A 17,933-nucleotide genomic window follows, 5' to 3' on the forward strand; every position below is an offset into this window, starting at 1 on the left:
CTAAATGTATGACACTTCTTATGTGTAGGGGTGTACTGAACTGCGAAGAGCAGAAGATAACAGCACTTTTCACAGTTTCATAATTATTATTTCCATGTCTATCTCTTTCTATGGTAGTCATCCATGTTTATTGAAGTAATGACAGTCTTTGTACCATTAAATCAAAGAATGTGATACTAGAAAGGAAGCTTGGAGACCATAAATTCAAGTCATCATTGTATGAGTAAGAAAAAGCCCAAAGAGGTGAAGTGACTTGCTGAAGGCCAAAGAAATAGTTCTTGGCAATTTAGGTCACCTTATTCCTCATCCACTGTTCTCCAGTCATTTGCCATTGCATTGTCCTGTTTATTTTCTTTACAGCCATGTATCACCTTTTGAACTTTTTTAAAAAAAAGTTTGACTGTCTTCCACCACCACCAGTAGAATGTCAGTTCGTGAGAGCAGGGAACTCATCTGTCTTGCTGTTAGCACCTACACCTGGCTATTGTACGTACTCCATAGATATTTGTTGAATTGAATGAATGAATGAATGAAGGCTCTTCCCATTGTTCCAACCTAGTGAAATTCATTTTCTTGGAGCCTACAATCTAAGCTGATTTGTTTTCTAGTTGGATTAATTTCAGCCTGCTATGATTTGAATGTCTCCCTTCCAAAATTCAGGTGTTGAAACTTAATGGCCAATGTGATGGTATTAAGAGGTGAGGCCTTCGAGAGGTGATTAGTTTGTGAGGGCTCCTCCCTCCTGAATGAGATTAAGGCTCTTAGAAGAGGCTTAACACATTCGGTCACTTGCTGTTCTGCCTTCCACCATGTGGGGTCATAGCGTTAAATGCCTCCCCTCTGGATGATACAGCAACAAGGTACCATCTTGGAAGCAGACAGCAGCCCTCACCAGACAACTGAAACTGCCAGTGCCTTGATCTTGGATTTCCAGCCTCCAGAACTCTATAAGAGATAAATTTCTATTCTTTGTAAGTTACCCAGTTTTAGATATTTTGTATCAGCACGAATGGACTAAGACAACCTAAGCTGACAATATTCATCAAAGTTAGCATTGTAACTAATACACTGTGTTACAGTAACAGTTGAATAGTTCCAGCTTAAGACAACCTAAGCTGACAACATTCCTCAAAGTTAGCATTGTAACTAATACACTGTGCTACAGTAACAGTTGAATAGTTGCAGAAATCACATGGCCTGCAAAGCCTGAGCTATTTACCAGCTGGCCCTTTACAGAAAAAGTTTGCTGACCCCTGGTCTAGAGCAATGGTTCTCAACATGGAGCGATTTTGCCCTCCAGGGGATGTTTGGTAGTTTCTGAAAACATTTTTGGTTGTCACAATTGGGGGAGGAGGTGGGAGGGGGGTTGCTAATGACTTCTAACAGGTAGAAGCCAGGGATGCTACTAAATATTCTACAATGCACAGGACAGCCCACATAATGAAGAATTATCTGGCCCCAAATGTCTATAGTGCTGTAGTTGAGGAAACTCTGGATTAGAGGACCCTACGGTGAATACTTTCTAGTACAGGGAAAACTCCATCCTTAGTAAGGGATCCCATTTATTGAACACCCATGTCTTTAATTTTCACTAGCTCATGTAGCTTTCACAATGACCCTGCAAAGGAGTCACTGATATTCTCCTTTTCTAGAGAAGTTTTTAACACAACTTGCCCCAGAGCATAAAGCTAGCAAGTCTACCCCCAGAGCTAATATTTTTCCACACCCCAGTGCCTGCCTCCACTCTGAGACATCACAGGCCAGCACTGTCTCACTTGGCTGCCCCCTAGTGTGCGAGCTGCGCAGAAGCAGGCTCTGTTACCGGTTCAGAGGCCTGCAGGCCTCCGTACATACAGGATGCCCACTACTTGTCCTGTCTTCAGCATCTGGCCATTAGGGAAACGAAGCTGAGGAAAGGAAACCCTACCTCACCTGCAACCAGAATTCTGAAAACTGACCACTCTCCCTGTTGCCCACTTTAATGCTTGGGGGGATGGGAGGCTTCCCTCTCCAGCAGACCCAGGACACAAAATACTACTTGGTATCTATAGAAAGCTTTTTGAGTCATAAAGAACAGTCATCCATGAATTTGGGGGACACTCACAGCACAGGATTAAACTAGAGAAGGCACGCAACGCAGAGTTGTTTTTCTTTCCAGAATTAAAACTCACCTGAATCTTGTTCTGTAGGGTCTGGTGCTCCACTTTCTCCATCTATTATCCTAGTAATTCGCTCAACTGATCAGTTAAATCCATGCCAATAAAGGAAAGGCAGAGAACTTCCTGTCCACCCCCACCCCGCCCTGCCGGGAATTTCAGGCCCAGATAGAGGAAAGGGCTCCTACCTAGCAAGATTTCATGGGCTGGTGGTACTTCTCTGAGCCCCTCAAATCACCCACTTGGGAGGCAGCCCCCCCCCCCATTCCTCCTAAGGCAAACCATGGTGGGCCACATCACCTAATGATTTAGGACCAGATCACACAGCCATTTAGCATTTCTCTGAATTTTATTGAAAATTGACATGGACATTAGAAAGGTATCAAGCTAAACAGTGCTGGTTCTGGGATGTTTCTCTTGGAGAATGAAAGCCCCAGAAGGGCAGTGACTGGTCACACCTTTGAGCAAAAAGAACAAAGGAGAAGAAAGGAAAAACAAACACAGATTCTGGAAAACATGCAAAGAGGCTCTCTCAAGAGACACTGGACAGCAGAATGGGGGTGATGGTGGTAGGGATATATGGGAACAAGCACACTTACATGGTATTTTGATGTATGTTAATGAGTTCAAGGCAGATGTATCAACATCAAAGCTCTCCCTCCAGCTCCCAGGTTGAGCAAAATCTTCCCTCAAAACCCCAACTGGCCTTGGAAGACTGAATGGAGAAATTTTGTTCTCACTAAGCTTAAACCCCCTCTCTTCTCTCCCTTCACCTGAGTGTTAGATAGTGGATCCATTTTTCCCCATTGCTGGAGTCTGCAGAAGGTCTGTGAATGCTGAAGAAGATACAAATGTCACTTGACTTTCTCTTCCATATTCAGAAATGTTTAATAGTGGCCGTGGACAGTCAACCAATTGAACCACATAATTGTTTAAAAACTTAAAACTCAACCAAAAACTTGTGAATGGTACTTCCACAGCCACAGATGAGGTCTCCTGCCCCAATCACTTACACTTGGGTGAGTGGTCCTGTAGTTGTCTCTCTGAGGTTACATTTGGTCCATTTTCCAGTTCTGACGGTTCTTTTCCTGCCTTGTTAGTTTAGGACAAGACACTTCCATTTAAAATACCATGTAAGTCAGGAGAGCTTCTTGCCTGGACACAGGTACACATGAACACTTGTTGAGTGGGGGGGGGGGGGGAAAGTGTGTGTGTGCACGCAGTTTGAGGGGAGGGAGAATTGGGTGATTTCTGGTTTGAGACAATATGGAGCCCTAACTCTTCTATAATGGCAGTCTTCTCCTTTATACTTAGTGCAGCTGCTGAAGACAAGATTAAAAAAAGCTGGAGAGGGAGAGAGAAAGAGAAAGAAAACATGAAATTAGCCAAAGAAAAGGCCATTCAAAGTAAGACAGGGGGAGGGGAGTGGCCAGTGTGAGGTAGCACAGATTATACTCTGAGAAGACAGGTTAGAAATGGGGTCACTAATGGGCCATCACCATGGGGAAGTCTGCTGAGAAGTTTTTAAGAACACCACACACCAGTTTCAAGCTTCTTGTTTTAATTAAAAACAAGCACATATTAACAGCCACATGTGAATGCCAAGTGATTAAAACAAAAAACAAAAACAAAAGCAATCTGCACTGAAGCTAGGGAAAACAAACTTCTTGGCTTAAAAGAAATGAGGGATGCGTGTGTTTGTGTGTGTGTGAAATGAGGGATGCGTGTGTGTGTGTGTGTGTGTGTGTGTGTGTGTGTGTGTGTGTGTGTGTCTGTGTTTCAGGAAAGCCACTCCATTCTAGGAAAATAAAAGCACAGACCATTTCTAATGACTGGTTTTGTTTCACCAGAAGTAAACAGAGTACTTAGGGTATTTTTAAAAGATAGTAACAATTGTACTAATTAAAAAGCCTTTTCATTGAAGAAGGAAAAATACCTTTCTGTCTAAAGCAAGAAAAGCTACCCAATAAAATAAGCATTTAAATTCTTTTAATAGGCTTGATCGACTTTTTAAAGGCCTTTTGTTCACTCACACGTTAGATTTTTGTTTACTAAACTTCCCTGATTATAAGGATCACCTAGGGCACCTGTTAAACATACACTTGCCTGGGGCCCCTTCCAGACTTGCAGGAAAGCTGACCAGTTAACAAGCTTCGCTCGCCCACACCCACCCCATCTTCAGGTGTTTTTCTGTACGGAAAAAACCTCAAGGATCCTCTCATACTGGCTATTCGGTTTCTCGAACATCAAAAGACCTTGTCTCCAGGAGCATAAATATAGATGAAATGGATTGGGAGTCAAAATCCTTTGTGAAATGGGTTGGGAGTCAAAAGACATGGGATTTAGCATGGCTTCTGCCATGAAACATCAGTGGGACCTCCGGCAAGTCCCTTCACTTCCCTGGGCCTCAATTTCCTCTTAGGGAATAAGTGGGTTATACCTGTCTTACTGACCCCAAATTTCCCCTTAATTTAAAATTCCCACTTACTATCTGAAGGTCACTCAAAAGGCTGTGTGGCTCTAAAACTTATGAAGTATTCAGAGCTCCTCAAGCCTCAAGTAGTTAATTGGCAAACAAATGCAAATGAGGGGGCCTCCTGTTCGTGATGCAAATAATCATCCAAAGGATGGCGATTACCAGTTGGTTGGAAGTTTGGGTTTCTGGGGAGGCAGCTCTGAAGCTGGACACATCAAAGCTGCGAATAAGAAGCCTTTTCCAAGGAGACATGATGGCCCTAACTCAGCATCTCTCTCAGCTACTGGCTGAGCAACTGAGTTGTTGTTGTTGTTGGTTTTGGGGTTTTTTTTGTTGTTGGTTTGTTGGTTTTTACTTCCAAGCACAGGGTCTCTCCTAAAATGCTCTGCTCTGTGACTTGGATTTTCCCAAGAAACTAGCTTATGCTTTGGCAGCATCACTTTCATACTTGCCTCTGGCCACCAACCGATCAGTGAACTCAGCAAACAATACATATCAAAACTGCACTCTTGCTTTACCAACAAGAAAAAAAGTGTGTGCATATGTTGGCTTTTCACTTTTTCTACTTTTTGCTCATATTTTGCTTCCTATTATTATTTATTATTAAACAGAGAAGCCCCTTCCCCCTTCTCAACACTTCAAAAAGGCCTGAATATTTGGCATAGCCTTGTTTGTGTATTTTGAAAGTAAATGATCAAAAAAACCACCTCAAAAAAATTTAAAAGGAGATGAAGGTCATGGTCAGTGCCAGTGGGACTGGGAGGCAGGAGTGAGTTGCAGGACTGAAAAAGAGGTGGGGCTTGAAGTACATGGCAGGGGTGGGGGGCCCAGCTCCCTGGCATCCCAAAGGAAAACTGTCAGTTAAAATAGGAACCTTGGCTTAAAAGGCTAAATGGAGTCCAGTCCAGCTGTAGCAGGGAATACTATTCAGTACACAGCCATGGATTACTGCAAAGGAAGGGCAGAGAGACGGCATGTTAGCCACAGATTATTGCCAGGTCACCTTCAGCTCTCACTCTGTCACTGGCCAAACAACAAAGGCCACTGTGCCTCATGGCCCTGACAATGGAGGGCTCTCTACTTCAAAGGGGTTCCCAAAGCCTATCAGATGGGACCCATTACAAAAACTAGGGCTGGGGCATTTTTGAATATCAAATCCTTAGACTGGAGATAAAGTTAAGGACCTTCCAAGGCAGGACCCCTCTTTTCTTCTCTCCAGCTGACAGGCTCACCTCTTACTGGGGGACATGTGCAAAACGCATATTAAAAATCATCATCATGACTCATCAGAGCAAACCCCGAAACACTGATTCTTTGACCACTCCGTCTGCCACTTTATGAAATGGGATTGTTATTCCTGCTACTGGCTTCACCTTATTGGGATGGTATGAAGCCCTCTAGGAAATTACCAAGATGCTGAAATACTTCAGGAGAATTCTATAAGGCTATCATTCAAGACGCTAGGCTGGTAATAATATTCAGGTTTATTCTCCCTTCTGCATCTGTGGGGTACCCAGAGTTAGAGAGAGGGGAAATTTATGCTGTCTTCTCCAGTAGCCGTGTCTTATGGGCAGGGCTTGGTGTAAATAAACTTGTCGCAGATTTTTCGCACAGCTTGAGTGCAGTTACTTTGAGTGAATCATAGCTGGAAAGGGCTAGCGAAGAAGCCAGAGGAAAAGGCATCAGGTATCTCCTTTTGGAACCTTCTGAGAATGGGCTGTGGCTCTGGGGGCCAGGGAAGACAACTGACAGGAGTGCAGGAGACTGATGGGGAAGCCATGTTGGCCAGTGCTTACTCAGCCATGGTGGATGCAAATACCTCAGGGAAACAAGCAGAGATCAGAGTTCAAACAGGGAAGCTGGTCGGGAAGAGTAGTGGATGGGACCCCTGAACATGTTACAGTCTGGCAAAGATGGCAGGGTGAGGGGACATGGATGACTCGGGGTGCTGGGAGGGGGACTGGAATGCAGGATGCATCTCAAAGCCATGTGACTGCTGGCTTCTTGACCAGAGGCCAGACACTGTCCTCAGACTCTCAGGCTTCTATAAACCTTGGCAGGAAGAGAGGGGAGGGCATGGGTTGTATGCCCCCAGATATGTTAAGGGGGATTAGAGAAAGGGAGGCCCAGCTCTGTTGCGCAGGAAAAGGGCGTTTACAGGAAGCCCAAACTGAAAATGAAAAGAGAAGTTGGGTTAGTGAATGGATGGATTAATGGACCCCCAAAAGGTCAGAATTGTTGAAGTCATGATGACTAATGGATAAATTAGAATATAGCTATGTTAGATGGTCTTACAGTCTTATTGCACAGGCACCTGGGAACATGCTTTCCCTCTCATACACTCACACACACCCCTGAATGACAGCAGTAGTGGCATTAGCTAGCAAAATAATGACCAACAGCCACAAAAATACTTTTTCTCTCTTCTTAATTACTAGGTCTTGACTCATGCTCTCCCACCCACTACCACCATCCAGATACCTAGTTCATGAATCCCTTCAGCAAATCTCCAGGTAGCCTCAAGTCACTGGATAGAGCACTAGGCTGTCATCCACTGCTCTGGGATTTCATCTCAGGTAGCCTTCAGAACAGTCCTAGTCAGCTAACTGGTACCCTGGGGTAAGACCTGCTTGCAAAGTGTGTGGGGATGGTTGCTGGGCTCTGCCCTAGGATCCAAACCACAGTTACCTGAAAACCTGAGCTATGGAAACCCATTATTGGTTTGTTTTCACATAACACTTTGACCTTTCTCCTATTTAACCTGCATCCCTGTGACATAAATAGGGCAAGTAGTATCAGTCTCCATTTGACATAGGAGGAGAAACACAGAGAAATCAACTGACTTGCCCGTGGTCACAAAGAAAGAGTCACAGCTGGGGCCAGAGCTGTTTAATTAAGACTTTCTATCACACCACGGCATCCCCAAGAATTCCTTGGCTGTGGATCTAAGCCCCTGTTTATTACCTGAAGACTACACTTATCCCAGTAAATAAAGACTATTAGATATTTGGGGGGATAACTAGAAGTATATGCAGATATGAGTATGTCTATACAGTCACTTCCTCAAAGTGAATACACCCACATCCCCTACCCACACATATATACATACATATGCTTTGGGGATACAAACACACACACACACACACACACACACACACACTCTCTCTCTCTCTCTCTCTCTCTCTTTCTCTCTCTCTCTCAGGTGATTGGCAATTTATATCAGGAATTAGGAGTTCTGCATTCTAGTTCCTGTTCTGCCACTAACTCACTGTGTGATCCTTGGTAAGTCCCTTAAACTCCCTGCTCCTCCATTTACTCATCTTGTAAACTGAGGATCATTTCTTCCTTCTCTACCTCAGAGAACTTTTGTATGGATAAAATGAGATATCTTATGGGAAAACAGTTTGAAAAGTAATAAATTCTATACAAATGCTCACCTCTTATTTTATTCTTTGTCTATTTCCTAGGGGAAGAGTAACCGAAAAAACACTGCAATGGCCTATGTTCTGGGCTTCATGGGAAGGCTGATAAATTTTGATGTGTGTTTACTGTCCATATACTGTACACCCCCAAGGACCAATAGCCATTGAGATATAGCATCTGCAACTGTGTATACAGTTGCAGACAGTTACAATTAGTGCTTCAAGCAATTCCAAAGCTAGGGAGAAACAGTAAGCCTCACTCTGCCTACATTCTAGGTGGCCTTTGTGAACCACCCCTAGAATGAGGGCTTTGGGGAGGAGGCAAGTTGCCTCTGCTGCTTTCAGATCATGGGGAGCCAAAGCATCCCCTGACTAGTTGGTCTGGAACTGCTTTTGTGGTCTGCTGCGGAGAAGCCTGCCAGGAAAATTCAACCTACCTGGGGTTGGGGTTGGCTGCTCCAGCTGTTTACCAATTGCCTCTCACTTGTAAGGTGTAGCTTTAATTACAGTTTTTGTCAGAATTCATTTTAAGAATGGCCACTAACAATGACTTACTTGAAGAAACCTGAATGAAATTGTGTCAAGCCACATGCAATGAAACCCGAATTAACTGAAATCTAATTTACCAGCATACACCTTTCCTGCGGTCCTCATTGAAAATGGGGGAACAAAGAAAATACACGTGAACTGGGCTCCTACTTCATGTCAGACACTTTGCTAGGCACTGGAACTATAGCACTGGACAGACACTCTAGGAATTTAAAGCCTTCCTAAATGGAAATCGGCTGTTTAATTCCAGCTGACTAGCAGGGGCTCTGAGACTTGCCTTTAAGCCAGACAATAAATCATTTCATTGTTCTTTTAGGATTGTTTTATTTGGCCCAGTTCATGGGCCTTATGTTTCAGAATCCTCTATGGACTTTCTCTTCAGGATTTGCTTGAAAGTAGGATGTTTTGCCAGCTTTCCAAAGTCCCCAGTGCAATAGCTGCAGCAATCAGTTTAGTGACTAACAGCAGCAGGCTCTCCATTTAAATCATAAAGTACGTGGCTGAATGGGGAGAAGTCTTCTCAATATTTTATATCCCCCGATCCAAACAAACCAAATGTAAAAAGGCATTTATGAGACAACTGGGGTGTTTTGAACTCTGACTAGACATTTTATGTTAATGAATTATTGTTAATTTTGTAGGTATTGATAATGGTGGGATTGTGGTTAGGTTTTTTTTTAAGAGTCGTTATCTCTTAGTGATACTAAAGTATTTACAGATGAAATGACATGGGTTTTGCTTTACAATAATTCAGCAAGTCAGGGGTAATTGACAAAACAGGATTGGCATACGTTGATGGTTGTCTGGGGGCTGGGTTGTGGGTACATGGGGCTGCACTGTACTATCCTCTCTTCTTTTGTTTATGTTTGAAAGTTTCCATCGTAAAGTTTAAAAAAATGATAACAAGCCCAATTCTGTTAAATTTAAAATATTTATAGTCCCTCTCCATCCACTACCTGAGTCTAGTAGGTTAGATAGAAGGTGCTTAATCACTGCTTTTATTCTTCCTACAAACTATGTGATGCCAGGGACTGCTTTATAAACTTCTGTAGACACAACATCTAGCCCTCAGGAATCCTTCTTACTAAAGGTTACCTGCTTAACTCCGTATCAGAGGTTCTCATGAAGCTGTACTTGTAGAATTAAATGTAAGTAATTCTCTATAATATCTGAGGTCTCTTCATTTTCTCCCACTTTTATTATGGTTTGGGGGGGATACACAGCCAAAGGAAATTTGAGAACTTGAACGCCTCAGATAAGAAATAGCCACCAGAGGGAAACAGAGAAGCAAGTTTCCCTGTGACATTCCCAAACCTGGGGGCCAATGCTGACGATGACATTACAGGAGAGGGCTTGTGAACCCAAAAGTTTCTCTTATCACTACAGTTTAGTTAGTTCTGAAAGTAATGTTTACAGCTCTTTAAGAAAAGGACTGCCAAAACTGAAACCTCAAATACTGATCACAGGATTCACCTAGGCTACCTAGCTGTTCTAGCAGCAAAAGTCTGAAAACACCCCCCTTTTAATCAGACAGGCATTCCACATGTACACTTGAAATCACACCAGGCTATTTCTTAATATTGTAAATCACAAGAGGAAAACAGTTAGACCAACAAAGTAGCTTCTTTTATGATTAGATATGTGTTTTGGGGGCGTAGGATTTGGGGAGGTATGTTCTAGAAGCCACTGCCAGTTCTATTTAGAGTTAATAAAGCTTACCAGGACCTGGGTCTCATGCAGCATGCAGCAAACAGCAGAGTTAACTGTAAAACAGTAAGAGCTGATGAAGATGGAGTGAGCATGAGAAGAAATCAAATATTATGAGTTGACACAAACAATGAAGAATTAGAGATCGAAAGAGATTAGGAGTAGCAGGGAGGGGATGAGGGAAGGGTGGACTGGTAGGGACCCCTGAAACACTGGTACCCTTTCTTCATCTCTTTAAGGGCAGCCAAAGGAAATTCTGAATATGTGACTTATTAGACCCAATCACCATCTCTCAAGAAGAAATGCTACCACCACCATTTCTACCCTCAAAACCCACCACCACCACCACCATCACTACGAGAGCAGAGTGGCACAGGTCTAATGGTGGGTCTTCCAGTACTTAACAGTTGTTCATGGAATTACATAAGAAGCTCAGACCTGGGGCCACTTATCCATCTGGAAGTATGGAAGAGGACAGGCCATTCTGTTAGGCCCTTGTTGCTAATATGAGGTGCCACATGCCAGTAAGGTTTTCTCCCATCTCAGTATTGGAAAAGGGTGCCGTCACCAACACCAGATATTCCTGGAGACTAGAGAGAACTATCTCCCTATATAAGGTCTTCTGCCTGGCGTGGGGGGAAGTCAGTCCATTTGAGGCAATGAAGGGAAAGCCTGTTCTGGGAGGAACTTTCACTGAACATTTGAATAGGGAGTATTTATAGTTTAGTGTCAAGCTGCGGTCTGAACAAACTCATCTCCTAATTCCTATGTGCAGGCTGTGAAGCTGCCCCAGAGATTGAGTTAACAAACACCTCAGGACTATGATGGCAACAGGTTAGAGCTGGAAGACAAATTTAGATTTTTCTGATCTTAAAAATAGGAATCCATTCCTGCTGGTATAACTAATACACCATGACAGATAAGTTATGGTGTATCCAAAGAGACTTTGGCTAGTTGAACTTTATACATCAGGTATATAAAAAAAGTTAATTTGACATATAGTGTTAAAATTTAGTAACAAAAATCTGTGGACTAATTGGTAAAAATGTTCAAATTACACACTTAAAAGAATAATCAGATTGCAAAACTGAGTGCCTTCAAATATAAAATATTTTACTGTTGTACAAAAGTCATTGTGTTGTTCCTAAGTGATAAGCCAGGCACAGAGGAAAGAAAGATGTTTCTTCCTTCTGGGAAATATCCAATAGTTGAGTCCAGTAACATGTGACTAAAAATAGAAGGCAATGACCATGGACTTCTTTCGGAACCTTAGGACCTTTTAGTAGGGATATTGCTAAACGCTCCATCTGGGAGCTCCTCAAGTCACAGTGTACAAACAACTACAGAGCACAGGGGGACCACTAGATGTTGTCTTGGTGTTGTAAAGGTCCTGTCAGAAATACTTTTTTCTGGTTCTGAGATAAGGAATGGGTAACCTCAGCAAGCAGAGATAGGGTTTGGGTCAGGATGATTGACCCACATGGTAACCAGGAGCCCACGCTATCCTGCCTTACCAAATACCAGGGGAGACAGGTTGATTTTAAAACCATTCCCCAGCTTGAGGATGGAGCACATGGAGCAGACTGGCATCTGAGGACTCCCCACTAAATGCTCAGTACCCCAGGCTGGGCACAACTAAGCAGCTGGCAGGGAGGGACAGCAAAGGGGTGGGAAACCAGGGCTTGGCCGCAGCCTTCGGGGACAGCAGTTAAATCTGCTGGCTGCAGCGAGTGAGGACCGAGGCAGGGTGAGGGCTGGACTACAGGCATGGAGAGGTGAGCACCCTCAGATATAGGACAAGCAAGCAGGCCCAGAAGCCAGATGGGCTCCAACCTCTAGTGGGTGTGGGGGAGAAAGAGGGTGCCCAGAGGCTTCTGCTAAAGGCTCTCCCTTTCTTCCACTACCCTCTATCTGCCCTTCTTTTTGTTCCTCTCTTTCTTATAACTTGGCTCCAATTGCTCCTCCCTTCATTTGTTCTCTCACATGCCTTTGCTCTTCCTCTCCTTTCCCTCCCTCTATCAGCTACCTTGAGTTTGTGGGGCTTTCCTAAGCAGGCTGAACAGAGGGGCTGGGCCTCTGGGTGCACATCCCTCCCCTACTCTCAGTTTCACAAACTCAGGGAATCCAAGGGTCCCATGGGGACAATGAGACGGACCAGTTATAGGTACCCAAATGGGTCTAACGGCCCATGGCTCACCTCTGTTCACCAGCCCTCAGCCCCCTCAGCCTCCAGCTCCTGCCCTGAGGGGATGAGCAGGAGGAAAAAGAAGCCACCACCCCAGAGCAGCCTACTACTTACTTTTTCTTCTCTTTGTCCCTTTTCAGAGTCTGTGAACCCCCAGCCTGGGAACCTTGGGACTGCAGCAGCTCAGCTGCCGTCTTTCTCTGTTTGAAAGCATTCACTTCATCATCCAGGGATTTCTTCTTATCCTCCAGCTTCTTCTTCTCGTCCTGATGCAGTTTCTTCAGACGGTCAAACTTCTCATGCAGCTGTCAGGGAAGCAGAGGGAGATTGGAGAGAGTCCCCCATGAGCAGCCCCCAGCCCAGCCAAGCCCAGGGTGGGTGGGGACTGGCAAGACTGCGACCCTGCAGGACACTGGGACCTCAGCAGACATTTCTGCCAGGTACTGCCATAATGGCACCAAAGGGCACCAAGCTCTGGATTGTTCTCGCCTCCTGCCATTTTATCTCAAAGTCTCTACTCCTGAATATGGTCAAGGAACAGTGCATTCTGCCTAATCAAACATTTTGTTTAAAAGAGTCCCCACAGTTACCACACATGGCTAATAATAATATCAATTATGTTAACATAGCATTTACTGAGTGCTTATTATAGGTAAAGCACTGACTTGTATGAGCACTTTATAATTATTAACTCATTTATTTGTTACAACATTCCTATGAAGTATGTTCTGGTATTATCTCCATTTTATGAGGAAACAGAGGGTCTGAAAAGTTAAGGAATTTTCCCAAGGTCACCCAAATCTTTAGAGGATTATATAATGGGATCTCCCATATGTAAGGAGCTCCTGCCTTTTCTTAACCCCTGCAATCGGGGAGGATCACCATGGATGGCAGAGAAAACTTCAGCAATGGCGAAACTGCTCAAAGGAAATACTTGGCCTTGGACATGGAAGGATAAAAGGATTTTATAAAATGGAACGAGTGTGGAGACCTCAGCTTTAACCAAGGGGAGGCTTAACTAGCCCTGAATAGAACCAGAGACCCAAAGAAGAACAGCAAGAATATTGTGTAAGTGGATCAGGGAGGAAAAGGCATAGGCGGTCACAAATTAGAATGTGATAAACTACCCTGAATAGTAAGAGCAGACCAAGCATAATTTTACTTTTTATTCTTTTTTCTTCCTGAGGATTCAGCAGAGAATTTAGGATTCTGTAGCACTTGCAGTATACCATGAAGCAGGTAAGTTCTCCAGGTCCTATGAGTATTTGGGACTATTGCTTAGTATAAGGTGTGATGAATGACAGACTTGCTGTACAACCATATAACCCAGCTTTTACTAGTCATTTGGGGTAGGGATGTCACTTGGGCGGCCTATCAGTTATTTTCACCTGGCTTTTGTCCACTGCACTTTTATTTATTTATCTTTGAGATCCCCTCACCTTCTAAAAGCACTGGGTCACTTTTTTTTTTAAGTGAAACTGAAATAAAATCAATACCCTTTGCACAGGCTTTGGTGATAATCCTTGAGAGTCACAGCAGATTAAAGGTGGAAGAGACTTGGGAAATAATTAAGTGTTTCCCTTCTTTGTGGTTGAGGGTTTTGAGGCCCAGAGACGTGAAACAGTGGCTGACATGACCAAAACCGTACCCTAGGCCAATTAATCTGGCAGCAGTAGGTGAGTTGGTAGGGGAGACCCACCAACCAATAGGTAAGGTCATCGATTAGAAGACTAAGTACACATGTCTAAGCAAAGCTTAAGTAACGAAGACCCCAGATAGGACCGTCAAACCTTAGTTTAAAAACTCACTAGAGCAGCACAAATATTTCTTAACTCTAAAATGAAGTGGAACAGAATATCCAAGTATAAATGAAAAAATGCCCCAGGTGTCGCTGTCTTAGGTTACAGCAAAGTTTCCAGGACTGTCTAGGATCATCTTTCCCTATATCTATCAGAGAAGGCAGGAGGGGGCAGGACAGCCAATAAAGTGATCAATTGTCCCTACTGAGCTCCACACTCCTAGAAAGAGGGAAAAGAATCAGCCGTCACCTGACCTAAGGACTTGACTCTGGAGCAGTGCTGCCCAATAGAACTTTCTGTGACGATAGAAATGTTCTGTATCTGTGCTGTTCAATATGATAGCCACTAGTCGCATGAGGATTGAACATTCGAAATGTGGCTAACCCGACTGAAAAACCAAGTTTTAAATTTTATTGCATATTTCAAAATTGCTAAAAGAGATTTTAAATGTTTTCACCATAAAAAAATAAGGATGTGAAGTGATGGATATGTTAATTAGCTTGATCTAATCATTTCACAATGCAAACATGTATCAAAACATCACATTGCTCTCCATAAATATATACAATTATTATTTGTCTAAAAATACCATTTAAAAAACATAAATAGCCACATGTGGCTACTGGCTATACCATATGGGGCAGGGAGATTATAGAGAATTAAGTAGCACAGAATGAGAAAACATCCTGACCTTGGGGAATAGGGGCAAGAAGACACAGATCTTACAGTCCCCTCTCTGTGCCAGGTGAAGCAGGGCTACAGATGCTGTGCCCCATTCCTGTCCAGAGGCCACAAGACTCCCACTGGCTGCTCTCTCAAGGCAGAAGCCCCTGTCCTGGGCTCCCATGCCATGTTCAGCCTCCTTTCCCTTCCTGTCTGGCACCCAGACTCACAATTACCTCTTTCTCTGCCTCTTTGAGCTCCGCTTCTTTCTCTTTAACTCTCTGGACGAACATCTGTCTCATCTCCTCTTCTTTTTTCTGGAGCTCCCCTAGGAACTCATTCCTTTTGGCCTCATATGTCTCCTGTAAACTGCGAACATGGTCAGGTTAATTCCTCTGCTTTCGGAATGGCTCCTATTTGACGAAAACTGGCCCCAACAATCCTCCCTGGGTTCCTCTATCCTCTCTTCCCCAATTCTGAGACGGGCAAAAACAGATCCACAAGGTATGGGCAGCTGGCTTGGCATGTGACAGCATGATCACAGGGCTGCTTGAGGGGGATGGGGCAGCCCTGGGGAACTGGAGGGACTTAGAACATCTCACTTTACAGATGAGGAAACTGAGGCCCAGAGAGGTGAGGTGACTTGCTCAAGATTACATGGCTAGTTGGAGGTGGAGCTGGGACCAGAAACTGGGTCTCCTGTCTCTTCATCTGGGCCCTCCCACTGCATTATGTTGCCTGACCCTGGCTCTGAAACTGAGCACATTAATGAACTATTTCAACCAACACTTACTGAGATGCCACCATGTGCTAGACACAGTACTGATTGGCACCATGCTAGTCACTAAGCCAACAGCCACTGTGCCTGCCATTAAGGCACTCATGGTCTAGTGGGAGATGCCTGGGCTAAGTACCCCTGCCCTCAGCCTGGACTTATTTTTAAAGAAATAGGAGTTAGCATGGTGAAGAAGAGGAGGAACTGTGCTCCAGAGGAGGCAGCAGGTGTAAAGGCACATGTGGAGAAAGAATGGCATTCTTGAGGAGCCAGGCATAGTTCAACATGGCTGGAGAGTGTTGGGTAAGCTTGGAGGAGTGGGAGATGAGGTTCCTGAGTCTGGCAGGAGAGAACTGGCTTTGGATGCCATATTAAAGACTTGGACATGTATCTACTGCATGGTTTTAAGCAAGAGGACTGGCTGGATCTAATTTGAAAATGAGAAAGACCTCTCTGGCTGTGGTGTAAAGGATAGACTTTCCAACAATCCAAGCAAGAAATGGCAGAATCTTAATGTTAAAGGCCTGTAGGGAATGGAGGGATCTATAGGAACAGTAGGGAAGCAGAATTCCCAGGACTTGGGCAACCAACAGGGAACACTGGAGGAGGAGTTCATTTAAGAGCGAAGAAGATGAATTAGACTGTAAACAGCTTGAGTTTCAGGTAGGTCATCTAAGGGACATCTCAGTGGCAATGTCCAGTATGCAGTTGAATCAATGGATTTAGAGATCCAAAGTAAGATTTTAGTTTGGGAATCATCTACTTCTAGGGGGTATTTAAGGCTGTGAGAGTAGAAAGAGCCATCTGCAAAGAGAATAAAGAATGAAAGGAGCAGAGAACCTAGGAAAGAATCCTGGAGGGTTACCAACATTTAAAGGAGGAAGCTGAAGAAAGTGAACCTGCACACCAGGCTGAGAAGGAATGCAAGAGAGATAGAAAGAAAATCAGCCAGGCCAGTACTAGAAAAGCCAAAGGCAGAGAGTATCTCAAGAAGGAGGCAGTGAGGAATAGCGTCCAATGTTGCGTTGAGATCAAATAAGATGGGACCCAAAGGCCACACTCAGACCACGATTGCTGGCCTTGGACATTTCAATAGAGTGCTGGGGAGAGAAGCCAGACTTCATTGGGTCAAGGAGTGAATGAGAGACGAAGAAGAGCCAGTAAATACAAACCAAGTCTTTCTTCTTCCCATCAGAGCCAAGCTTCTTGACAGAGCATAGGCTGGTGAAGAAGAGCAGGGTTAAGGGAGAGTTTCTTTAGGATGAAAATGTTTACATGCAACATGGAAAGAAGCCAGCAAAGGAGTGAAGAGGGTGAAGACATGGGAATCAGAGGTATTCAGAATGGAGCAAAGGAGGAGGGGAGGGGACTAAATGAGCAGGTAGAGACACACCTCTTCCTCCATAGATGCAGATTAAAGCTGTCAGAGGGGAAGCAGGGAACATGCTAAGGGAGCTCCCATCAGAGACACAAGCAAGCCTTCCTCCAACCCCAGTAGCTCCAGCGGCTCCTGATCCTGCCTCTCCTTGGAGGGCAGTGAGTCTGCCTCTCCTGAAGCAGGCATCCCCAAAGGACTAGCTATACTTTGCTCCCAGTCTGGCTTTCTGCTGTGAACTGGTTCTGTGGGATCTCCGAGGCCATTTGAAAGCCTTCTTAGCCCACAAACATCTCTTTCGCTTTGCTTAGCAATGCTTGACATTTCCTGAAAGGAGACCAAGCCACGATAAAGGGTACCACATGGTAATTTAAAATGCGGGGCTTGTGTCACATAGGAGGCATATAGATCAGACACTTCTACTTAGTATACCACTCTTATCTGCATAATAAACTGCTTTCAAAAACGTTCTCCTCTGAAAGCATCTTAGATTCTTTCCTTTTGTCTTTTTTGGCAGTTGGCCGGCACAGGGATCAAACCCTTGGCCTTGGTGTTATCAGCGCCACGCTCTAACCAACAGAGCTAACCCGCCAGCCTCTTCAGATTCTGATTTGAGAAATATGCCAATAATTCTTAACATCCTATGGTCAAAACAAAACCTGCACTTGAATGCAAACACTAAGGACGGTAAACGAAGAGCCTCCAGTTCATCAATAGGTGCAAAGTGACTGCTACCTGGTCCTATTTGGTTTTAAGAGTGTGGAGCAGGGTAAAGAACAGACTGGAAACCTGCCTGAGCAGCGGGAGCCAGATGAAGAAAGGGATA

The 17,933-nt window shown here is 44.2% G+C and overlaps 1 protein-coding gene across 4 annotated transcripts in view; it reads right to left on the reverse strand.

Annotated features, from left to right (window-relative positions):
• Nucleotides 1-2,486: 2,486 nt before the first annotated feature.
• SEPTIN6 (septin 6) overlaps nucleotides 2,487-17,933 on the reverse strand; it is a 62,188-nt gene continuing 46,741 nt past the window's right edge. Inside the window, exons 8-11 of one of the 4 annotated variants that reach the window (XM_063083191.1) lie at nucleotides 15,194-15,326; nucleotides 12,610-12,800; nucleotides 5,507-5,580; nucleotides 2,487-3,500 (exon numbers count right to left, since the gene is read on the reverse strand). In XM_063083191.1, the coding sequence (XP_062939261.1) occupies nucleotides 5,556-5,580; nucleotides 12,610-12,800; nucleotides 15,194-15,326 (349 nt within the window). In that variant the 3' untranslated portion in view covers nucleotides 2,487-3,500; nucleotides 5,507-5,555. Of the gene's footprint in view, nucleotides 3,501-4,027; nucleotides 5,581-6,257; nucleotides 6,803-12,609; nucleotides 12,801-15,193; nucleotides 15,327-17,933 lie in introns of those variants that run through there. The other 3 variants (XM_063083193.1, XM_063083190.1, XM_063083192.1) reach the window with 3 other exon arrangements.

The sequence above is a fragment of the Cynocephalus volans genome, chromosome X, assembly GCF_027409185.1.
Source record: "Cynocephalus volans isolate mCynVol1 chromosome X, mCynVol1.pri, whole genome shotgun sequence".
Lineage (NCBI taxonomy): Eukaryota > Metazoa > Chordata > Mammalia > Dermoptera > Cynocephalidae > Cynocephalus > Cynocephalus volans.